Source organism: the organism of the source record quoted next, unplaced genomic scaffold, assembly GCF_019419815.1.
Source record: "Pyrus x bretschneideri cultivar Hongxiangsu unplaced genomic scaffold, Pyrus_bretschneideri_v1 Contig33, whole genome shotgun sequence".
Taxonomy (NCBI): Eukaryota; Viridiplantae; Streptophyta; class Magnoliopsida; order Rosales; family Rosaceae; genus Pyrus; species Pyrus x bretschneideri.
Window position 1 is genome coordinate 1,238,449 of NW_025999646.1, and position 24,076 is coordinate 1,262,524.

General features: G+C 39.7%; 2 protein-coding genes and 1 pseudogene across 3 annotated transcripts; 2 read left to right on the top strand and 1 right to left on the bottom strand.

Moving 5' to 3' along the window:
* Nucleotides 1–1,900: 1,900 nt before the first annotated feature.
* LOC103944086 (two-component response regulator ORR24) lies at nt 1,901–5,951 on the top strand. Of its 2 annotated transcripts, none has more exons than XM_048591104.1 (7): nt 1,901–2,360; nt 3,343–3,724; nt 4,019–4,095; nt 4,219–4,255; nt 4,494–4,674; nt 4,950–5,346; nt 5,491–5,951. In XM_048591104.1, exons 2-7 carry the CDS (start codon nt 3,412–3,414, stop codon nt 5,677–5,679), a joined length of 1,194 nt encoding a protein of 397 aa, XP_048447061.1. In that variant the 5' UTR covers nt 1,901–2,360; nt 3,343–3,411; the 3' UTR covers nt 5,680–5,951. The 2 variants fall into 2 exon arrangements, with proteins under 2 accessions (XP_048447061.1, XP_009352763.1); XM_009354488.3 differs by having other exon boundaries at nt 1,901–2,152.
* Nucleotides 5,952–7,185: 1,234 nt separating this feature from the next.
* Nucleotides 7,186–11,851, bottom strand: LOC103944087. Its single transcript, XM_048591431.1, has 5 exons — nt 11,489–11,851; nt 9,909–10,686; nt 9,562–9,844; nt 7,736–9,466; nt 7,186–7,641 (listed from the first exon to the last, which is right to left on the bottom strand). Exons 2-5 carry the CDS (start codon nt 10,568–10,570, stop codon nt 7,609–7,611), a joined length of 2,709 nt encoding a protein of 902 aa, XP_048447388.1. The 5' UTR covers nt 10,571–10,686; nt 11,489–11,851; the 3' UTR covers nt 7,186–7,608.
* Nucleotides 11,852–12,379: 528 nt separating this feature from the next.
* Nucleotides 12,380–22,868, top strand: LOC103944237 (annotated as a pseudogene).
* Nucleotides 22,869–24,076: the final 1,208 nt, after the last annotated feature.

Genomic DNA, 24,076 nt, shown 5'->3' on the forward strand with positions numbered 1-24,076 from the left:
GGGTTCACTGTCAACTTCCGCTACTTGCATAAGCCGTGCAGCTGGCTTGTTGAGGTATTTGTCACACCAGCCTTCCTTCGTTAGCTCCTCAAGGTATTGCTTCCATTTCAGGCAGCCGGTGGTAGTGTGACCCAGCCCTTGGTGGAATGTGCAATACTTTGTCTGATCCAGCTTAGTAAGATCACCCTTTTTGGGTGATGGCAGTTCGAACCATGATTCATTCTTGAGCTTACAAAGAATCTGGCCAATCTGAACTGTGAACTTAGTGAACGCCTTAGGTACTATGTCATCTCTGTTTGGGGAACGATCCCTGTGCTTATTTTTTTTTTTTTTTGCTCATTCCCGCAGGATTGCTTAGCCTTATCCCACAATGCGTGTTTCTCTGCCAAAGCGTATGAAGCTGCCGAGGTCAGCTCCCCGCGCATGATCAATTTTTTCAAAAAGTGGGTGATCTTTAGGAGCCCCTTTCAAAAGGCTGAACATGTAATGTTGTCATCGCATCCGATGATCTTCGCCTTCTCCGCCTTGAACCTCTTGACGTATTTGTGGAACGTCTTATACGAGTCCTTCTTCATGTTGAAGAGGTGGTCAGACTTCTTTTTGATCGAGCAGTAGGACGAATATTCCTTAGTGAAAACCAAGGAAAGTTCACTAAAGTTCCAGATTGAATGTGGCGGCAAGGTGTGGAACCAGTTTTGTGCTTCGCCTTGTAGAAAATGCACCTGCAAAACAATCAACACATTTGATCAAAGACCTAAGCCTCACGTGCTCACGAGGTGTTAGGGGGGGTTAGGCCAATGGATCTCCGATGCCTAAGTCAGTTTCGCTAAGAGAGTAAAGTGTTTAGGGCTTTTTAGGGGTGGCAAAAGCTCTGAAAATTTGGTAGAATATGGGGTATTTATAGGGATAGGGCTAGCCATAGTGTAAGGGTTTTACCCTACACATGGCGACATCTTATTGGCCAAGGTGTTTATAGAGAAATATTCTCAAGATATTAAATAGGAAATAATATCTTGAGATAATGGTGTAATTATCCCTAATTTATTTAAATTGGGACTACTTACTTGATTAGAGTCAATCTTCAATTGGGAATGTATTAAAGATAGGATTTGGGTAATTAATTCTTATATTTAATTCCTTGCTAAGGGCAGGTAAGCTGTGGGCAGTCGTATTCAGCTACTGGGACCTTCAAGGGTGTGAGTTGTTCGGGGAGTATCTAAGAAGCATACCCATTTATTGAGGACAATCTTATCTTTCTAGAATAAAAGTTCACGTGTCGCCTCTAGAATTTTTGAGATTATTTTAGACTCCACACGTATTACTCTTGTATTAGGCTTAAACACACTCACACGAGAGGGGACAGACCTGTTGAGAGAGTAAACTCCATATTAAAATCTTAAAAGCTTTGCATATGCTTATTAATTAAGAGTTTAGTTACTCTTCGTATTGTCTCTCATCTTTCTTCGATTAACCCGTATGAAATCAATCTGCACAATTGGAAATTAGGTTGCAGGAAGTTTGATCGATGTATGCCTGCCATTTGTGTTAGCTTTGATTAGGCGCATGAAGTCGCACCAAAATTGACCAGTATTCAATCTCAAGAATTCTCAATCACCATGCATGTGGCCCCCTACAAAATTCCAGTGTTTGTATGAAACAACCTTACCAATAATGTAAGGAAATTGAAAAACCTTAGCACGACACACGAAAACAGCTGCTTGTTGATATTGGGGAAAAGTCCAATTTTAGGTGGGAAAGAAAATGGAGAGTGATGAGTGATGACATATAGAGGCCCCACCTCACTCTTTCTCAAACAATCAATAATTAGTTGATTACATTAACCTAGATGAAACTTGCTCAACAGAACAAAATGTTGATTATCATTAATAAACCAATAGATTAGAGAGGAGTCTCCCCAGAGGTCAAGTGCAAGACAATTAAGATAACCACGAGCATATTGTGTCTATGAGAGAGCTAGAGAGAGAAAGACATACACACAAACACACAGCTCAGAGAGAGAGATTTTAAAAGGACACAGGTGTAAAAACTGAAAAAAAGGAGATCGAGAGGCGAAAAGGGTGGGAGAGGACTCACATGATTTCCAACAATATTCCAAGGAAGTTGCAGCACTGGCATGATCTGTATCCATAATGTGAGTATTAAGTATTAACTTTCTTATGCCATGAAAGTCTTGGAATATCTACATTGGATGACCTTAATTCCGTGGTTTGGATTCTTTGGAACCAAACAAAAGCTCCCAGAACCGAGAAACACTTAAGCATCTCTGTCAGTCGCCTCCCTCACTGCATCTAGGCATCGATTATAGAAAAAATGTTTGATTACTCGGAAGAAGGATTGAGGCAAGTAATACTCTCACCACCAATGGTGTTTATATTTTGGGGGAAAGAAAGTGAATTGCAAAGTACACTTTACTTAAGCTAGTATACTTGATTGATTTTTCTCCTTTGATTTCTCTTTGTTTTCCAAAAAAATTCAAAGTAATGATGTATTGATATGTATAGTTTTTTCAAGAAGACAATGATTGCGATTCATGATTAATTAATGTCTATTAATTATTCTCTTATTTTTCTTCATTTTTCGGTCGTAGTCTCTCATCCCTAGTTTACGCAGATCATAAACAGCATGTTTTCTTTGAGAACTAATTAACCTTTAATTAATCACACAAAGTTGAATTTTTTTTTTTTTTAATGGGGGTAAACAAGGTGATTGTTATCAGCTTGTTTTTACTGGATAGATAGGATCATTATTTGCAGCCTAAAAATTCAGTTTCGGTAAACAATGATTTTCGATCTACTGCTAATTAAAAATTAAGATCTCTCGATCTATCTCTATCTCCCAAGAATTAATCATAACAAAACCCTATTTTTTGTATGAATATATTTATGAAATGGGGGAATCATTAAACATTAGAATATGAGAGGTAAAGCTTTAATTTCTTTCTTGTTTGTTAATTGATTCCAGACGGGCAATAATAGCTGAACTCTTGTCAACATATTGATGATTATATGAAACTCTTGTTCTCAGCACACTAATAACTTCGAGCTTTATTTTCTTAATCATGTCCACCACTCAGGGTTTCTGTTTAAGTATATCTTTAAAAAAAAATGTTTTTTTCTCTATCCACATCTTACCAAATAAGTTCGTAGGATGACTAAGAACATATAGTACTATAACCAGGAGAGTTGGAAATATATCAGTAGTTGTATCTCACTCAGGTTGCAGTAAAAAATACTGCTAAACTACCAATTAACAATAGTTTAATTCCCTTTTCTTTTCTAGTGAAATCCACTATTTTAACGTCTGGTTGGTGTTAATTTTCAGCAACGCACGGGCCTAGCTGATAAAGAGGAAACTAATCATTCTGGGGAACTAAGCAGCTAGCTAGCCATAATGGATGAGCCAGAATTTGGTTATCAGGAAGCTGAGAAGAGTAACGAGATCAGCGAGGAACAAGTAGAAAACGGATCAGTGGGATCGTCCCAGAAATTCTCATCCTTCGATTTGAATGAAGAAGCAAGTAGTGACAATGAAGAAAGAGGCCAAGGGAATAAAGCTGCAGATAATGATATCTCTAGTGGAGGAAATGAAGGGCAGAGGGTTAAAGTAAGGCAATATGTGAGATCAAAAATGCCTCGTCTTCGGTGGACACCTCAACTCCATCTTTCTTTTGTGCACGCTGTTGAAAGACTGGGTGGCCAAGATAGTAAGTTTCTAGCTAGATACGTATAATAAATATGTATATATCCTTTTACATCAAGATGAACAGTACTTTCTTGCCCTACATGCGCGTCTCTCCAATAATAAGGTTTAGAAGTAGATAGATTTTTTATTGAGAGTATGGATTCGAACTTGAAATCGCTTTTAATACTTAAAGAAAAAAAAATACCATGTACTATATAGGAACATTAAGATCAAGTTACATTATTATTATTATTACTTTACTTAATTACATCCTCTTTACATTAATAATGTTTCTGTTCTTTTCGTATCGATGCAGGAGCAACTCCCAAATTAGTTCTTCAGCTAATGAATGTGAGAGGACTTAGCATTTCTCATGTAAAGAGTCACTTGCAGGTTCGGAAATAATTATTTTGTCAAAATAATCATATCCTTATAATTAATCAGATCCTGATAGACTTAATTCTTTTCTTTTCCAAATTACTAATTCCTCCCAATCATGCATTTTCCAATTGTCAGATGTATAGAAGTAAGAAGCTTGATGGGAATGGCCAAGGTAAAGGTTGATCTGATATCATCTTTGAGTTTAGTATAAAATTAGCAAGGTTAAGTTATTTAACAACTTTTTCTGTTTAAAATAATTCTTCTAAAACTGTAGTAGTCTAAATTACAAACAAAAACTTCCGGAATTTGTCATTTATACCAAGTTCTTATGTCCTTATGTGATAAATATTGTTCATGGAAAAGAAAGTGAAACAATTTATCCATGAATGCAAATCCTATTTTTGGTGCAGTATTATCTGAAAACCACGAATCCAAGCATGGAAGGGATTACATATCTTGCATGGTGCACCAAACAATCAACCAGCCTCGGCGACATGTATACTTTAGAATGGACAACGGTGGCATCGTTGTAGCAACAAATCCACACGACTGTCATAGCCAATCACAGCCAGATTTTAAAGCTAGCTCAAGGTATATATATGTTACACACTAACACTAAAAGAAATCAACATAAATTGTCACTGACATCGTTGGCACAGGATGAGGTGGCTAAAGCCGTCAGTTACTTATAATAAACATACTTGGTAACAATCATTAGGCACTGATAGTGACTTTAGCCACCTCATCTCGTGTCATGACTAATGTTAGTGACCAATGATGTATGTATTTTTTTGGTTTTGTAACTATATTTCTCTTCTATCTAGCCATAGGCTCTACAATCATGCTTCTATTGTTGTTATAATCAGGTCAAGTTCTCTACTAAACAAAGAAGTCGCAAAAGGCAACAACTCGAACAAATCTATAGATTCAATCTTGCAAACTGTACCAATAAACCCTAGCAAGTTTCCTGAGGAAAAGAGGTGGCCTCCATTTGAAACGACTAACAAACAACAATGGAGGCCTAAAAGAATACCTGCTGCCAAAATCAATTGGTTGGATAATCGTAATGGCTCCCAATCTGACCATCTAATGCATCATATGCACACCACACCAAGGTTGATAGGGGAATCTCACAATTTAAGGCCACCAAACTGGCACCTTGGAGAGAGCAGAAACGTAAGGCAATTTCCATCAAACGCACACAATTCTATCACCAATTCCAGTTGCTACAAAACCGAATTCAAGTCGCCATTTAGGTTTGAGGTATGCTTTACAGTCTGCAGATTAGTCTATTGATATATATATATATATATATATATGTATATTATACATTTCATTACTTTTTAATTTTGATTCCGTACATGTTAATTCTTATTCATCTTAATTACTACCTGAATTCCGTTACAGTTGAATGCAGAAAAAATTTCGAAGTACAAAGAATGGATGCCACAACTGGAATTGGGTCTGGGCCAAAGAGTTGAGAATTATGAGGAAAAGAAGATTACTTCCAGACATCGTATGGTTAGTGAAGATCATTATGGAACTGGGCAAAGAGTTAAACAGGAAATTAGCACTAAGCTTGCTCTTTCTCTTTAATTCTTGTTGTCGACCTAATCTGGTCGACCCCACATATATACTGAGGTGCAAATAGTGAATATAGAAGTATATCCAAACAAATTTCCAGTCTATACTAATTAATGTCATGGAGCCACCCAGGCATTGAGGAGGCTGGTTAGTGATTCCCAGGTATATATCTCCATCGTCTTCCCAAGACCCCCTTGGCTAGTCCTGTGTCAAAAATTCTCAACGTATTGTGAAATACTTGTTCTAAAAGCATTTGTACAAGCTTAGGGTTTTCCTTTCTCTCTTTTTTTGGTGGTGCTTTCGGTTTTGACTCCTTAAACCCTCAATGGTATTATGATAACAAGGTTTTGCATGCATGAACGAAAGGGTCACAAATTTACAAGCCCCAAAAATTTTACTTCGTTTCATTCTGAAGAGTACTAAGCATGTTCGCTAAGTCTTCGGGTTAGTAGCTACGTGCACCTACTTCCAATTGGCGGGTAGCAAATGACACACAATTCTCCAGTTTAAGAAACAAAAATAAAGATTGTGCATTTTGGCTAGAGACTAAGAGGATATATATGCTCTATTACACATCCGAGTTCGTGTCCTTCTCATAGTTTAAATCAGATAAAACTTTAATGTAAATATCATTTCAATCAAAATATAGAAGTACCATAATGTTTTGGTTGCTTGACTAACTTTGATATTAAAATAAAAAATTTGTGGTGGGAGTTAAAAGTTGAAGTACAAAAGAAAACATAAAACTAATTGATTTGTTCCTTTTTGAAGGAAAAAAGAAGAAAATCCTTGCATAGACATGTCCATGTTTCTCATGTCAAATAAACAATGAAATGAGAAATTATTGTGTGATTCTAAATTAAGCACCGATTGGTAGTATAACCAGTTCACTCTAACACATAAATCAATTAATAATATCCAGGTGTCAACTGCATAAATGAAAGTTGTCCGTATTCAATAAGTAGGTGACGATTTAGTACATAAGCTCACTTAACAACGGGCATCATATTATTAGGCTTATTCGCTGCTTGATAAATGCTAAGAAGACTCTTTTAAATTGGAACTTTTCATGGACCTTCTGCCACCTCATTTTTTTAGCACATTATTTTATAACGTTGGCATAGAAATTGTGCCACAATGATGAAGTGTCGGAGAGTCTATAGAGAGTCTTACTTTTGAGAGAATATTCTTAGCAATTCTCTTTGGTGCTTTATACAGCGTGCCAAACGAGACCTTAAAAGCATAAACTCCTCGTTGACTCATACTATAACATAGATTGGCGTATAACGCGATTTTGTTCGTATGTACTTTCAATGAAACCGAACATTTGAGGCACTCTAGAATGGGCTCTCAAAAGTTACCGAGGGATTCATAATTTCTATTGTCTGGTAGTCGAACGGTCCAGAAAATTACATGGGCCTTCTGTAGCTTAAGAGCGGGGGTGTCTTTGAATTCATTTGTCTAGGGACAAATGAAATGCTGATGGAATCTCAGCTTTCATGCTCCAGGAACAATCCATCACAGAAATATACAAATACTTTTACTGAAGCAAAGAAACTACAAACCTGAAATATACAAATATTTTAATGATCAGTAGCAAAATGTAAATGAATGATCATCTTTAGGGTGATTGACTTCCAAAAATATCAAAAGCCAACACATTAAAAGCTACTGATATGGGAATTGCTTCAACTACAAGGAATTTGTAAGAGGAACTCAACTGTAGATAAGGTTAAAAAAAAAAAAAAAAAGCCAAAAGCAGAAACTGAAAACACAAGTTGCTTATCTGGTATACAGTAGCGAAAACAATTGGAGGAAGAGAGCCTCCAAAAATAAATTGGCCAGCTCGAGTTAGCTATCTCGGATCATCTTCAAACCAACGCTTCCGACGAAGCCAGCAAAACAAAAAGAAAATTTTGGAAGACCCAGGCAAATCTTACTCTAGGATTGCTGAGAAAAATGAGTAATTAATTCCTGTCAAGGTATAAAATGTTAGAGCTCCCTTTGTCACAGAAAACTTCTACTGTATACAAAATTATGTGAGAATGAAAGATGGTGAGATTATTACCTCAGAGTAGCGCACATGATCATTACGCGAATTGGAAGTTTTTACAATGGTTTCCCACTTGGTACTCATGGAGGATGTCTCCGATTCCAGCCTTTTAGTATACGCGTGTGAAAATGAATTTCGCGAAGAAATTGACGAAAGGGTGGACCAAAGCCAAGACTCGGAAGGTGATCTTGGTAGAGGTGGGGGAAGAGGAGACTGTATAGTTATAATCTGACCACTTTTTCTATCCAGCTTTCCATTAGTATCAGAGTTTGAATAGTTAGAGGCCTCAATTTCCTGACCAATTCCCAGCAGAGAGTCCTTCATTGAAACTATTTGGCCTTTGAAGTGTGATATGTCACATAATGAAGATGAGTTGTCATCAGCAGACTCGAATACTTCAGTTTCCAATTTGCCACCAGCCTCGAAATTATTCAGGCATTTGATGTCTTGAAACGGATATTCTGCAGAAGAAGTTTCTTCCATGTGTCTTCTCTTTAATAAGGTCTCAAAAATTTCATCAGCACAGTCGACTTGTTCTTTGGTATCGAAAGAACTGGAATTCGAATCTGATAGTTTGCCAATATTTACAGTATCTACATACAGCGTCTTCTCAACGATAGGGCTCTCAGAGCGTGGCCCTTGTATATTTCGTTGATGGCTTGTTACTTCCTGAAAGCTGTGACCACCTTTTTTATGCAAATTGGACTTACTATTGGCTTTGGTACTCTCTTCTCTGGGAATGCCAAGAAATCCTACTCCCGGAAATGGAGACTTAGTTGCTTCATTTCGATAGGGGGATATGCAACCACTTCGTGAATGCCTGAAGGGAGATGACCTCCCTTTGTTTAGATCACCGGAATGTGTATGGCGACTAGACTCACTTACCTGCTTGTACTCTAACTTCTGCAGTTCAGCTGAATGGACTCCAAGAGGTGCTACATTTCGGTAAGGGGATATGCAAGTGCTACGTGAATGCCTGAAGGGAGATGACCTACCCTTATTTAGATCACCAGAATGTGCAAAGCGACTGGATTCACAAGCCTGCTTATACTCAAACTTCTGCATTTCAGCTGAATGGAACCCACGAGGTGCTTCATTCGGATAGGGGGTTATGCAAGTGCTTCGTGAATGTCTCAAGGGAGATAACCTACCTTTGTTTAGATCACCGGAATGTGTAAGAAGACTGGATCCACAAGCCTGCTTATACTCAATTTTCTGCAGTTCAGCTGAATGGACTCCATGAGGGGCATCATTTCGATAGGGGGATATGCAAGCACTTCGTACATGCCTCAAGGGAGACAGTGTACCTTTCTTGAGATCACCAGAGTGTGTAAAGTGACTGGATTCACTGGCCTGCTTATACTCAAACTTCGGCAGTTTAGCTGATTTGACTCCACAAGGTGCTCCATTTCGGTAGGGGGATATGCAAGCACTTCGTGAATGCCTCAAGGGAGATAACCTACCTTTTGTTAGATCACCAGCGAGTGTAAAGCGACTGGATTCACCAGCCTGATTATAGTCAAACTTCTGAAATTCTGCTGATTTGACTCCACAAGGTGCTCTATTCCGGTAAGGGGATATACAAGCACTTCGTGAATTCCCGAAGGGAGATGACCTACCTTTCTTTAGATCACCAGAATGAGTAAAGCGATTGGACTCACCAGCCTTCTTATTCTCCAACTTCAGCAATTCACCTGATTGGACTCCACAGTTTGATTTGCGCTTATAAGCAGCATCCCAAGCATGCTAATTAAAATCATACGAAAATGTCAGAATTTATATGATTTTGTTATCGGAAAATAAATAAACGAAACTAGAGATGTGATAGTTTCTAAAACAACCTTGTTGAGTTGTTGGCTGTGAGACCGACCATAAGTAGATTTTTCTGGTCTTGCAACCTTTGAGGACGAAGACATGAGACCCCGGGTCTTAACTTTCATCCCTGGAATTGGACCTAAGAGGCATAAAGAGTTTCGCAAGCACAACCGGGGAAACAACCCACAACCCTTCGCTGAAACAGAGCCAGAGGGATCGTAATCGTCATCTTCTCCTTCACTTTCTTTTTCCTCTTCGTATTGTCCGTGTTGCAGTTCCATTTGAGATACTTGTTCCTTAGGTAAGGGCCTCGTAACCTCACGGCGGATTACCCTCGTGATTCTTCTTAGGCGGTTCAGGTGCAGCTGTATGCTGCTTCTTTGCAGCGTGAGGTGTCTCCAAAGACATTGCCTTGGCTGCAGGTAAGAATCGATTCATCATGAAATCCCGGGCTTGTGGATCAATAGCGGAGGGTCTAGATGGCTTCACGTCTGCACTTTCGGATTGACTGAGACAACTTGCACTACAGTTCAATGAGAAAGACTTCGTAGGGGAAATCGTCTCAAGTGCATCCGAATAAACATCATCCTCATTCTGTAATTCCAAGGCCAGTCTCTCGTTTGTTACATCTTTCGAGCACTTCAACTCCTTCACATTTTTTTTCAAAGAATACGCTTTAAAGTGGGGTGATCTAGCCTCATTTTGATCTCCATAGGCCCTTTCTGAATTATGTTTTGTAACATCCATAAGCTTTCCCCGGGGAAGCCTAGGAGTAACTGAAGCCTCCTCTGTAGGCTGAAGCTCTGCCTCATTGTCTTCCTTGGCTTTTCCGGGGATGTGCTCCCAGTGAAAAGGAACTGCAACCGGTTCTGTCACCTGCTCCAAACGAAAGTCTGATTTGTAAGAAGGAAGAGTATGCCGCCCATCGGGCCTCTGCATTATCTTCTCTTTCTCTCCATCTGCGATCACTGGTGTTGTAGCAATTCGTCTCACAGACAGAAAAGGCGCATTCAAATTCAGTTTCCTTTCCTCCATATATCCTGATTTCGATCAAGCAAATGTTCTTTAATCTCTCTATAGTTCAAGGTTCAACAACAGGGGTGGCAGAAGAGATCATGGTAAATCCGTTCGCATCCGAATTTAAATCAACTCTGAAAAGAAAAGGATTAAAATTACTGTAACAATCCATAGTTTTATCAACCTAACACACACACACACACACACACAAAAAGTACAGAAAAAATTCACACCTACACAGATAGGCCAAATCAAATATCTTTAACTAAATAACGGAAAAGCATTTAGTAGATGAACTAAATTTTACCTACTCTAACAAACTCCCATGACCAAAAGAATTACTACTGCTCTTCTGGTGAATAAAATTAACCTTTTCAACGACCTCAAACCCTCCCAACAATCCCATCAATAAAATCTGATAAGCAGAATGAAACCTTGAAATGTGTGCCAAAGGAAGAAACTTTATTGTGAATCCTAATCCAAATTTGTCTAATTCCAACATCATACTAATTCAACAACACAACAAAAGCAAATCTTTATCTCACTAAATGAATTGACTGTATGAATTCTAGAACGCCACTGCGCTCGGTTTTACTCCAATGATTTTACGTTAAGTCTTCCGTTAACTCTAAGTACTCAGCAATACAAGAATGTTCCAAACAAAAAACCCAGAATTTAAATTAATGTATAATTAACACCATCAGTCACTTCAAGTTGTACTTGTACATCAGAAAGTTCATATTTTTTTGGTCTGATTCCAACATCATCCCAACTCAAAACAAAGGGAAACAGCGATACCAGAATGTTTCGAAGAAAACCCAGAATTTAAATTCATGCATAATTTACACCATCTGTCACTACATTGAAGTTGTATATCAAAAAGTTGAGAAATTTATCAAAAACTCTCCATTGAAGAAGATGAGAGAGGAGGCTTACCTGCGAGAGTTGCGACTCTCTCTCTCTCTGTGAGAGAGAGGTTGTTTCGAGCCTGTGTGCCCTGATGAAACTTGGGCTCCGAGAATGATGCCGTGTAGTGCGGAGAATGAGTGCAAACAAAGAAAATAAAAGAGCCAAGAAAGGAAGGAGAGAGAGAGAGAGAGAGAGAGAGAGAGAGGTGGAAGAATGTGAGAGTGCCTTTTTTTTAACTTTTCAAAGAGTGTATGTAGTGTCGGACATGGACGAAAGACCAAACACATGCAGAGGGTAAAGCTAAACACAACATTGTACAGTACTTTCGTTGGATCGATCATTTTGCTCCTTCTTCTTCTTCCCATACGTGGACCCATTTTTTAGTATGTTATGAACACGACTACACAGCCGTACAATTTTATTTAATTAAAACATGATATTTGTATACTTGTCTCATAATATACGATATATCATTTTTGTTATCTACTCTTACTAAAACACGTGACATTGATACACCATTTGTTTCTTGATATGGGATGGATGGAGGAGAGGGAGATGTGGTCGTGGACGTTATGGTTGGGAAACAGTGACAGTTGCTACTTGCTCATCCAAGCTCCCTTAACTCTTCAAATTTGTCAAAATTGGTCGACTGACCGACTTGTTTATTAAGCCTTCAGCCATGACTCTTTGTCCACGTAGCATTTATATAGTAATCACCTTTTATTATATTTATATACTTATTTATTTAGAATGAGAAAGGTTATGAATTAAAAATTAAGTATTTAGAAGAACATAAATGGCATCGAGATCAATTACTCTTCCATAATTAGTCGAATTCTTAGTTTTTCAGTTATTGTATATAGGATGGTGTGTGGAAAACAGTAATTTTTTTTTTTTTAATTATGTATGATTAGAAATATGGAGAAGTTTAAGACCCTGAATAGGTGAAATATCCATTTGTTAATAAACACTGAAAATATCAAAATCATAATATTGAATTCTCATTTCAAATAAGAAAACATGCATGTGATGAGGTTTTAGGCTAAAATCTCGCTTCGGAATGTTTATTGAAAAACAAGTATGCCCGTAATGAATTTGTTTTAGTTGAAGGCATTTTGTTAGAGCCATACCATCATTTTTATAAAAAAAAAAAATTCAGTAAAAAAAAAAATACTTGAAATTACTTCTTAAATCACAAAACCGAAATAGTATTTTTTGGGTCGAATAATTTGGATCTATTTCTAATGGACTCAATGACTCGTAGTGAAAGTGTGGCAATTGGAGGACCCATTGGCATGTGATGATGCGACTCTCCAACAGTTGTTCCACCCTTAATTGTATTTAAATATTCAATCCAATTTTCTCCGGATGCGAGAGTTTTGTCAACAATTTCAAAGAAGTTCGGTTTTGAAATTGGTCACCAACAAAGTAAAATCTTTTGTTCGATTAGTCTCTAAAAAGTATGAAAAATGCATAACATAACATGGTAGGTTCAGTTATGAACATTGTCAATCTGCTTTTCTCTTGATTTAAGGGATTGATTGCCCTTAGATTGCGGATACTAACTTTTGACTGCACCATAAAAGCCATTGGGTCTAAACCATTCTTAATTGGGCTTTTCTTTTTTCTTCAAACGAATAACATAAACTTTATAAAGAAAAAAGAATAGGACTTTTTTTTGTTAACAAAAATACTGCTCTTTAGGAATCCGTTTTTGTTCACCCCTAACCCAAGAGATCTTTTTTAATAATTAAAAAAAATTGGTCTTAACCAGAGTTATTGTGATTTTCACGTGACAGTCTTTAAACAGAATAATGAGTATATCCTAAAGTTAATGGTGCTGAGTAAAAATGCTTCTAAATGTTTTATGAGAACAAAAAACAATTGAACAAATTAAAATAAAACGTACCATTTATTTATCCTATCAATTAAACAATTGGCTGAATTTTCCTATTTCTCTTTACCACTGCTATGACAGCCATGTTTTAACATTTATATTGTTTCCAAAATCAAGGGGCTCGAATTCTTTGCGTGCCAAGGAGTTTATGACTACTCTTGCTTTGTTACAATATGTCCCACAGGTTATTCGTATCTATGTATCATGTAAAGAATTCAACACTCTCCTACAACCGAGACTGGAATAGGAATTGGTACCTGTTTTCGATATGGATTTTTAAGATGGATTCAATCTCTTTCCTTACATCATTGCTAGTCATGTAAGTCTTGTTCATATATATGAATTAATCTTATCACAACAAAAGATAGTTCAAATTATGTGCGATTATTAACTCACTACTCATTGGTCTTTTAGGTACTTGGAGTTTTTTGGTACTTTTTAGCTATGCAAAGAGAGAGTCAACTTGCTGGCAACTTCCTTGCCAAAGTCATCAAAGTGGACGTAAACCTAGTACTTTTTACTGCAACGATTGTTTGTTCCAATTAATATCACAGCCCTAAATGATTTGTGCCCTATTAATCCGTCAGATACAAAGGTTTCCGATTTTGGGATATTTCTTGATGCTTTTCAGTCTGATACGGTGAAGTCAACAGACTTTCCGTGAAAACTTTTGCATTGTTTCTGGTAAGGACTTAAAAATCTAAGGTTTGTAATGGATAGGGCAACATCAACAAAGAATTTTCGTTGTCAGTTATTGAAGATCTTCTTACTTATAGGATCTGCGCGCATTGAAATTAATTTTACTTTAGATATTATTTCTTATCTGATCAATGTGATTTTTGCATGCAGTTCTCACGGATCTAACCTCGAGACCAGTAGCTACGCATTGGAAAATCTGTTTGCCGCTTTTATTTCTTTATTTGGCTTGCTACTATTTCTATTTTACCTCGGTGGAAATTTGCAGCAGGTTGGTGACCAATAACTGTAGAAAAAGGTCTGTAGGCTAAAAAATATATTCGTTATTGATACGTGAATGTGGAAAAAATGGAAGAGAATGTTTTTTTTCTCATTATCTTTCTCTACAAGATTACAAGGATATATATACATGATACAAGTGTGTAGGTAGGACAAGGTAGCCGTCCTAGTGTGTAGGTAGGACAAGGTAGGACAGCTGTAGGACGACTTGACGGCTGTAGGACGGCTAGTGTGTAGGTAGGACAAGGTAGGACGGCTGTAGGACGACTTGACAACTGTAGGACGGCTAGAGTGTAGGTAGGACAAGGTAGGACGGCTGTAGGACGGCTTGACGGCTGTAGGACGGCTAGTGAATAATATTATATACAATTACACAAGGACTCCAACCATATTCCTTATTTGTCTAACACTCCCCCTCAAGTTGGAGAGTGCATGTCAAGAACTCCCAACTTGCGTAACATACCCAAAAACTTTTCTTTCCCAAGAGGTTTGGTAAACAAGTCTGCCAACTGTTGTGCCGTACCCACATGCTTGGTCTCTATTGTGCCATCTACAATCTTATCTCGTATAAAGTGACTGTAGACATCGAAATTTCAGTAAAACAAATGTTCACCAATGCATTAAAGTTTTGACGTGTCAAGGCATACATGGCATACGCCACGTGTTGTACAAATTGTACACATGGCGTGTGACTCAACAAAATAGGAAGAAATACCCTTGAAGGATTAAACAAGTTTTTCTTCTCATTTTGGGCAATGACAAGGCAAGTACATTCAATCCATTGAGGATCAAAACAAGTTTTTCTTCTCATGTTGGGCAATGACAAGGCAAGCACACTTCAATCCATTACGGATCAAAGCAAGTTTTTCTCATTTGGGTAATGACAAAGCATACACATTTCAAGTTTAAAATGGTGTTAAGTGGGAAATTAGGCCATAAGTTACACCACTTCAAGTTTAAAATGGTATTAAGTGGGAAATTAGGCCATAAGTTACACCACTTCAATTTCAATATTGCATTAAGTGGGAAAATTAGGCAATGGTGCTTGGAAAAAAAAAATATTTTGTGGTGGTGATTCATTCTCAAAGCCTATAAATAGGCTTCTCCATCAAGGTATCAAGCATCAAGGAATTCAAAAATACATTTCTCTACTCCAAAATTAGAAGAGGAATTCCCCAAATCCTTGAAGCTTTGAAACTCCAAAGCTTCCAACCATCCAAATTCCCAAGAATTCCGAAGGATCAAGAAAGCTCTCTTCGTTCTTCGTTAAATCCTCTTTCAAGATCAAGCCCCGACGGCCCTTGAAGAAAGTGTTCATCGTTCATCCTAAGATCAAGCCCCAACGGCCCTTTGGATGAACAGCACAAACAAATCCACACATCCAATCATTCTTCAAGATTAAGCCCAAAAGCCCTTGAAGATCCGCTCATCCATCAACCTTCAAGATCAAGCCCAAAAGCCCTTGAAGAAATCCACACAACCATTATTCAAGATCAAGCCCCGACGGCCCTTGAAGAAAGTGTCCATCATTCATCATCCGTTCATCCTAAGATCAAGCCCCAACGGCCCTTTGGATCAACAACATCAACAAATACAGACACCAAAACCTTGAAGCCTTAAAGTTCTAAAGCTCTCAAGAAAATCCCGAATGATCAAGAAAGCACTCTTCGTTCTTCGTCAAATCCTCCTTCAAGATCAAGCCCCAACGGCCCTTGAAGAACTTCCACCAACTCAAGATCAAGCCCCGACGGCCCCTTGAAGAAAGTGTTCATCATTCATCATTCGTTCATCCTAAGATCAAGCCCCAACGGCCCTTTGGATCAACAACCTCAACAAACCCATACACCCATTCTTCAAGATCAAGCCCAACGCCCCTTGAAGATTCATTCATCATCCGTTCATCCTAAGATCAAGCCCCAACGGCCCTTGGATCAACAAACAAATCCACACATCCATTCTTCAAGATCAAGCCCAAAAGCCCTTGAAGAAAACCAACTGTTCATTCAAGATCAAGCCTAGACGGCCCTTGAAGAAAACCAACCGTTCTTCAAGATCAAGCCCAAAAGCCCTTGAAGATCCGCTCATCCATCAACCTTCAAGATCAAGCCCCGAAGGCCCTTGAAGAAACTTCCATCAACCTTCAAGATCAAAGCCACGAAGGCCCTTGAAGAAACTTACAACTGTTCATCCAAGATCAAGCCTCGACGGCCCTTGGATCAACAAATCTACATCTTACGGAGATAGAATCAGAGGATCAAATTACAAAGAGATCGTAACCCCAAAATCATTAAACACAAAAATATTATTTTGTACACGTTATTCTTGTTTCTTGTTTCAAGGAACTTTCGTGTTCACAGTGACAATCCATCTCAATGTGACGAGTTCGTTCATGAAAAACAGGATTGGCAGCTATATGTAACGCTGCTTGATTATCACAAAATAAAATGGAAGGACCATCCAAAGGAATGTTCAAATCCTTCAACAAAAAACGAAGCCAAACTATCTCGCAACAAGCACCTGCCATGGCCCTATATTCCGCCTCTGCTGAAGAGAGCAAAACGGTTTTCTGTCGTTTCGTCCGCCAAGAAATCAAAGAACCGCCCAAGAATACACAATACCCAGTAGTCGACCGGCGAGTGATAGGGCAACCTGCCCAATCAGAATCACAAAACGAAGTTAACTTGGTCTGGTTGTCAGAACGAAATAATAAACCTTGACCTGGAGTAGCCTTCAAATAACGAACAATACGAAGCGCAGCATCCATATGAGATATCCTTGGCTCGTGCATAAAACGGCTTAGAACATGCACAGAATAGGTGATATCCGGCCGAGTGATAGTGAGATATATTAACCGACCTACTAATCGTCGATACTTTTCAGGATCCTTGAGAAGTTCTCCTTTATCAGATAATTTTGTGTCATCCATAGGAAAAGCAATGGGTCGTGCTCCCAAAAAACCATAGTCCTTGAGAATCTCTAATGCATACTTGCGTTGAGAAATATAAATCCCTTGTTTGGAACGAGAAACCTCAATACCCAAAAAATATTTTAAATCACCAAGGTCTTTTATCCGAAAATGATCACGGAGAAAAGACTTCAGAGAATTAATGGCACTAGCATCATTGCCTGTAATCACAATATCATCCACATAAATGAGCAAAGCTGTGAAAGAAATACCAGACTTTTTAGTGAACAATGAATAGTCAGCTTTGGATTGTTGAAAATCGGCAGAAATGATGGCATTAGTGAATTTGGCAAACCATTGGCGAGAAGCCTGCTTAAGACCATAAAGTGACTTGTGAAGGCGACACACAAGATTCTCCCCCTGTCGCCGAAGACCAGGAGGAGGAGACATATAGATTTCTTCATGTAAGTCACCATGTAAGAAAGCATTATTAACATCAAGCTGATGAAGAGACCAAGACTGACTAGCAGCAAGAGCAAGAAGACAACGCACCGTAATCATCTTAGCAGTATGAGAAAAAGTGTCATGATAATCAATACATTCAGCCTGAGTGAAGCCTTTAGCAACCAAACGAGCTTTGTAGCGGTCAATAGAGCCGTCGGAATTGTGCTTAAGTTTGTACACCCACTTACAACCAATGAGAATTTTGCCAGGGGGCAAGGAAGTTAAAGTCCAAGTACCATTAGCATGTAAAGCTTGAAGCTCCTCAGTTATAGCACGTTGCCAATTGGGGTCAGTGGCAGCCTCGGCAAAGGAGGAAGGCTCCACAGTCCGACTGACAGAGTTAATGTAAGAAAAATGCCTGGGAGAGTAACGGTGATAAGAGAGAAAATTACAAAGTGGATATCGCGTACCTTGTGTAGAACCGGGTTGCGAAGTCGAAGATGGGTGGGATGGCAGAATCACCTGCGAGCAAACGTAGTCTTTTAAATAGGATGGAGGTTTATGGGCACGGAAAGAGGTGCGGGGAAGGGGAGGATTGGTAGGTAGTGGGGGGGTAGGGATGTCCGTGGGTAAAGGGGCATGGGGAGGAACGGGTAATGGGGCAGCAAGGGAATCTGTGGGAGGCGTGGAAGGGGAGGAAGGTGGAGGAGGGTGAGGCGTCGGGGCAGGAAGGGGTGGGTTATATGTAAAGTCCAGAGGGGGTGGGATGGGTAGGGTAGGCGAAGAGGATGGGATAGGAGGGTGAGAAACGGCATAAGGGAAAGTAGTTTCGTGAAAGATGGCGTCTCGACTAGTGAAAATGCGGTGATTGTCGAGATCGTAAAGGGTATAGGCCTTTTGTCCATGAGGATAACCGAGAAAAATGCAACGATGAGCCCAAGGGGAAAATTTGGTGGTGGGAGTGACAGAGGTGGCATATGCCAGACAACCAAAGACGCGGAAGTGGTCATAAGATGGGGTTTTCGAAAAGAGAACCTCAAATGGGGATTTATGATGGAGAAGACGGGTAGGGAGACGATTGATGAGATAAGTAGCGGTAAGAACACATTCCCCCCAAAACTTGATAGGAAGATGGGATTGAAAACGAAGGGCGCGAGCGGTTTCAAGAAGATGACGATGTTTTCTTTCAACAACGCCATTTTGTTGGGGGGTATAAACACAAGAAGTTTGTAAAAGCACCCCATGATCAGAGAAAAAACTACGAAGAGATAAAAATTCACCACCATTGTCAGTACGAATGCATTGGATGGTAGTGCGGAATTGGGTAGTGACATAAGCAAAAAAATCCTTAATTAATTGTTGAGTGTCAGATTTATGTTTCATGAGGAAGACCCACGTAAAGCGAGAAAAATCATCCACAATGGTTAAGAAATAATGAGCACCAGAAAGAGAAGATTGACGATTCGGGCCCCAAATATCACAATGAATTAAAGCAAAAGGGAAAGTTGATGAAACTGAACTCAAAAGAAAAGGTTGACGAGTTTGTTTTGCCAACGGACAAACATCACAAATATGACTAGAATCAAAAGTACAATTAAGAGAGCTGAATGCTAAAGCTTGCAAACGAGTGGAGGAGGGGTGACCAAGACGCCTATGCCAGAGGGAGGAGGGGATGGTAATGATGTTGCAGAGAGGTTGACAGGTGGGGAGAAAAGAGGTAAGGGCCACAAGGTAATACAGATCGCCACATCGCTTACCCACACCAATCATCGCCTTCGAAACCAAGTCCTGCAAAACACACCAAGAAGGAAAGAAGGTTATGGAACACGATAATCCATCTGTAAGTTTACCAACCGATAAAAGGTCCACTCGGAAATTAAGGACACATAAAACATCTTTCAAAGTAACTGATGAATTTAAAGGAAGAGTGCTGGTAAAAGTAATGGGAGCGGAAGCACCACTAGGCAAAGAAACAGGCGGCAAATGTGAAGGAGAACGATTAACCAAACATGAGGCGGAAGAAGTAATATGATCCGTAGCACCACTGTCAAGAATCCATTGACCATGACGAGAGGTGACAGGTAACAAACCTTGGGCAAAATCAGTAGTGAGCACGGCATTGGCCTGAGGAGGGGTGGTGGTGTCACGTAGAGCAGCTAGAACACGGGAATGCTGTTCGGCAGAGAGGTCAGGCATGGCAAGCTGCAAGTCATGCAAAGTGGGCTGGGCCCCGTGTACTTGGTGGGTCGCTAGAGTAGAAGAGGAGGCGGGAGCCTGGATGCCTTGCACGTGCTGGCCCTAGGTGAAATTATGGGGCCGGGAAGCAGAAAACCGTGGCTGCCGGGAAGGACTGGAAGGTGCATGGCTGCGGGAAGAACTGGAAGCAGTGGCACGGCGCGGTGGTCGCCACGGTTGGCCATGGAGGGGATGGCCAACGGGATAGCCATGAAGTTTATGGCAGGTGTCTCAGGTATGATAATCAAAATTGCAGTAGGTGCAGTGGAGGGGAGGACGAGTAGAGGAGAGACGGGACGGGCCACGAACAGCCATGGCAGCAGGTTGATCGACAGAGCGGAGGACGCCCAGGGAGCGTTGTTTTTCAGCTTGAGACACCGAGGAACAGGCCTGACGAACAGTGGGAAGGGGATTCATTAAAAGAATCTGGTCACGAACAGCAGCAAATGATTCGTTGAGACCCATTAAAAATTGCATGAGTTGTTGACGGTCATGCTTGGTGTTGCAAGAGCACGTGCAGCCATCATTATAAGAAGCAAGCTCATCCCAGAGAGCTTTCAGGCAAGTAAAATAGGCGGAAATAGAAGAAGAACCTTGAGAAATTGTAGCAAGTTCCCGGTTGAGTTGGAAGATGCGTGGAGCATTACTCTGAGAGAAGCGTTCGCGAAGATCATCCCATACAGCTTGGACAGAGGTGGAAAAAAGCACAGATTCTTGAAGGTCAGGTTCCAAGGAATGCAGAAGCCAAGAGAGAATCATGTCATTGCAACGACGCCAAGCCGCGTGAGCATCAGGGTCGTCGAAGGAAGAAGGTTCTTGGATATCGCCAGTGATGAAACTAAGTTTATTCTTGGCACTCAAGGAAAGCTGCATGCCACGGGCCCAGGATGTGTAGTTATCACCATTCAACTTCTTGGATACAAGGATAAGATTCGGGTGGTCGGAATGATGAAGGGAAAAAACACCATCGGAAGAAGAAGAGTCAGCCATGGGAATGGCAGAGAAAGCTGCCGAAAAAAAAATTAGGGCTAGGGTTATAAACCTGCTCTGTATACCATGTAGAAAAAGGTATGTAGGCTAAAAAATATATTTGTTATTGATACGTGAATGTGGAAAAAATGGAAGAGAATGCTTTTTTTCTCATTATCTTTCTCTACAAGATTACAAGGATATATATACATGATACAAGTGTGTAGGTAGGACAAGGTAGCCGTCCTAGTGTGTAGGTAGGACAAGGTAGGACGGCTGTAGGATGACTTTATGGCTGTAGGACGGCTAGTGTGTAGGTAGGACAAGGTAGGACGGCTGTAGGACGACTTGACGGCTGTAGGACGGCTAGTGTGTAGGTAGGACAAGGTAGGACGGCTGTAGGACAGCTTGACGGCTGTAGGACGGCTAGTGAATAATATTATATACAATTACACAAGGACTCCAACCATATTCCTTATTTGTCTAACAATAACATCTTGGAATCCTAACCTTCATTCCTGGTTTTGATATTTCAGGATTTAATGAACTACTAACCTTACTGTGCACTAGATATGGACGCACAGGGTAACTAAACCATCAGCGAAGAGGAAAGTTCTACGCCAGATGGAATCGAAAGAGTGAGAGAGCCAATTCTGGTCATCCGAAAATGGCATTCCCTAAGCATATGAAGAAGGTGATGATGCAAAAGCTACGAATACATCTTGAAAAAGAAAAAACATCGATGTTAATTACCATGAAGAGTATTATTTCTATTGTTTCTGTGGGAGATGTTATTCGTCAGCAGGGCATTGTATGGAGCTACGGTTCTAGTAATAATAATAACAATAATAATACTGGATGCACTCAAGAAAGGTAATTCTACGGAGAAGAACTTGTAAATTGGGTCAGCATTGGGCTTCTTCACTGGCTTACCAATCTCGACCATGTTTGTCAAGTCCCACTACAAAAGTGAGTCTTGTTCTAATGGCTTACAACTTGAAAACTATAGTGTCCCAAACTGGTCGCATTTTTGTCAAGTCACGTCACTCCGAAGGAAGGTACGGGCTGTGCATTGAAATTAATTTTACTTTAGATATTATTTCTTATCTGATCAATGTGATTTTTGCATGCAGTTCTCTCGGATCTAACCTCGAGACCAGTAGCTACGCATTGGAAAATCTGTTTGCCGTTTTTATTTCTTTATTTGGCTGGCTACTATTTCTATTTTACCTCAGTGGAAATTTGCAGCAGGTTGGTGACCAATAACATCTAGGAATCCTAACCTTCATTCCTGGTTTTGATAATTCAGGATTTAATGAACTACTGACCTTACTGTGCACTAGATATGGACGCACAGGGTAACTAAACCATCAGCGAAGAGGAAAGTTCTACGCCAGATGGAATCGAAAGAGTGAGAGAGCCAATTCTGGTCATCTGAAAATGGCATTTCCAAAGCATATGAAGAAGGTGATGATGCAAAAGCTACAAATACATCTTGAAAAAGAAAAAACATCGATGTTAATTACCATGAAGAGTATTATTTCTATTGTTTCTGTGCGAGATGTTATTCGTCAGCAAGGCATTGTATGGAGCTACGGATCAAGTAATAATAATAACATTAGTAATACTGGATGCACTCAAGAAAGGTGATTCTACGGAGAAGAACTTGTAAATTGGGTCAGCATTGGGCTTCTTCACTGGCTTACCAATCTCGACCATGTTTGTCAAGTCCCACACAAAAGTTGAAGCCTTTGTTCTAATGGCTTACAACTTGAAAACTATAGTGTCCCAAAACTGGTCGCATTTTTGTCAAGGTCACTCCGCCCTCTCAGGAGCAGCAACTAGCTAGCAGCTTCTTCCGTTCAAAAAAGTTGGCGCTGCCATCATGAAGGAAGGTACGGGCTGTGCATCTTGCCCAGCTGAGAGAAATGGGGAGTAAAAGGATAACTAATGAAGTACCTCTTCTAGGTCACTTCAAGTAGTGCGATGATATGTCATTTCATATGAACACTACAAACGTTCTTTTCCAAAGTTGAGGAAGAGGAAAAGTATTATCTATTATCATTTCCCTAAGAAACTTGTTTATTCGGTAAAACAGCAGAAGCCAGTGAAAGATAATCACTAAAGATGGCCTTTTTTAGAAACCTTTTTCATCAATTCATGAGCTTTAAGTGTGAAGCCTATTGAGAGTAAAAGATGTACGTCAACAAGCTTACAACTAATTAACTATGCATATATGTGCAATCAAAAGCCAAATGGGAGAACCAATGCTCGTCTAGTGCATCTATCCTAAAGAGATATCTGACCCTTTTTTTTCACAACAAACTTAAGGGGGCGTTTGTTGCGCCGGACTATCTCGGACTGGATTAGCTTCAAGGACTAAGCTGGACTGGCTTAGACTAGACTAAACTGGACTAACTTAGTGAAGCGTTTGGTGCAGTATTAGACTAAGAAGCTGGATAATAACAAATTCTAATATAATTATTTAATATATAAATTATTAATATTTTATTATGATCTTCTCTTTTTCTTCATCTTTTCCTACCATTTCTGTCCCACTCTTTTCCTCTTCTCTCATCGTCCCACCCTCTCCCTCTTTTTTTCCTCTTAGACCTCTCAATTCATGTCTTTTTCTCATTCCTGGTCAAACTCCTTAATGATTCCAATCTCTATTTCTCTGTCCTCCCTCCCTATCTAGCTATGCGTTGTTCGAATGGAACCTCACGGCTCCATTTTTTCCGACGAGTTGCAGGTTTCCCGATGTGTTTTCCGGCCAACCCTTGTTAAATTGGATGAAGTTAGCACCGCCAAAAAATTCATCACCATCCCTAGACCGAGATCTTAGCTTTGAATGCTCGAATCTGTCATGGATTTGAAGAAGCCCAAACAGGCCAAGACTTCCAGGCCATTTTCCGGCCACATTCGACCACATTTTGGCCTCGATTCAGGTAAAATCGTAATCTTGTCACTCCCAGCTTCAATTTGGTATATTTTATATGAAAGTTGGTTGTGAAATGGATTTGAAAGAGAGTCGGAAAGTTAATGATTGATCTAGATGACCGGAGATGACAAGGAGTTTGTCGGGAGTGGTCATTGAGCATGACGAGGATGAGAAAGAGAGGATAGTCTTAGCTAGTCCCATGGTTATTGGGGGGTCTTGCTAAGACCTCTTAGTGAAGGGTTTTGTCCA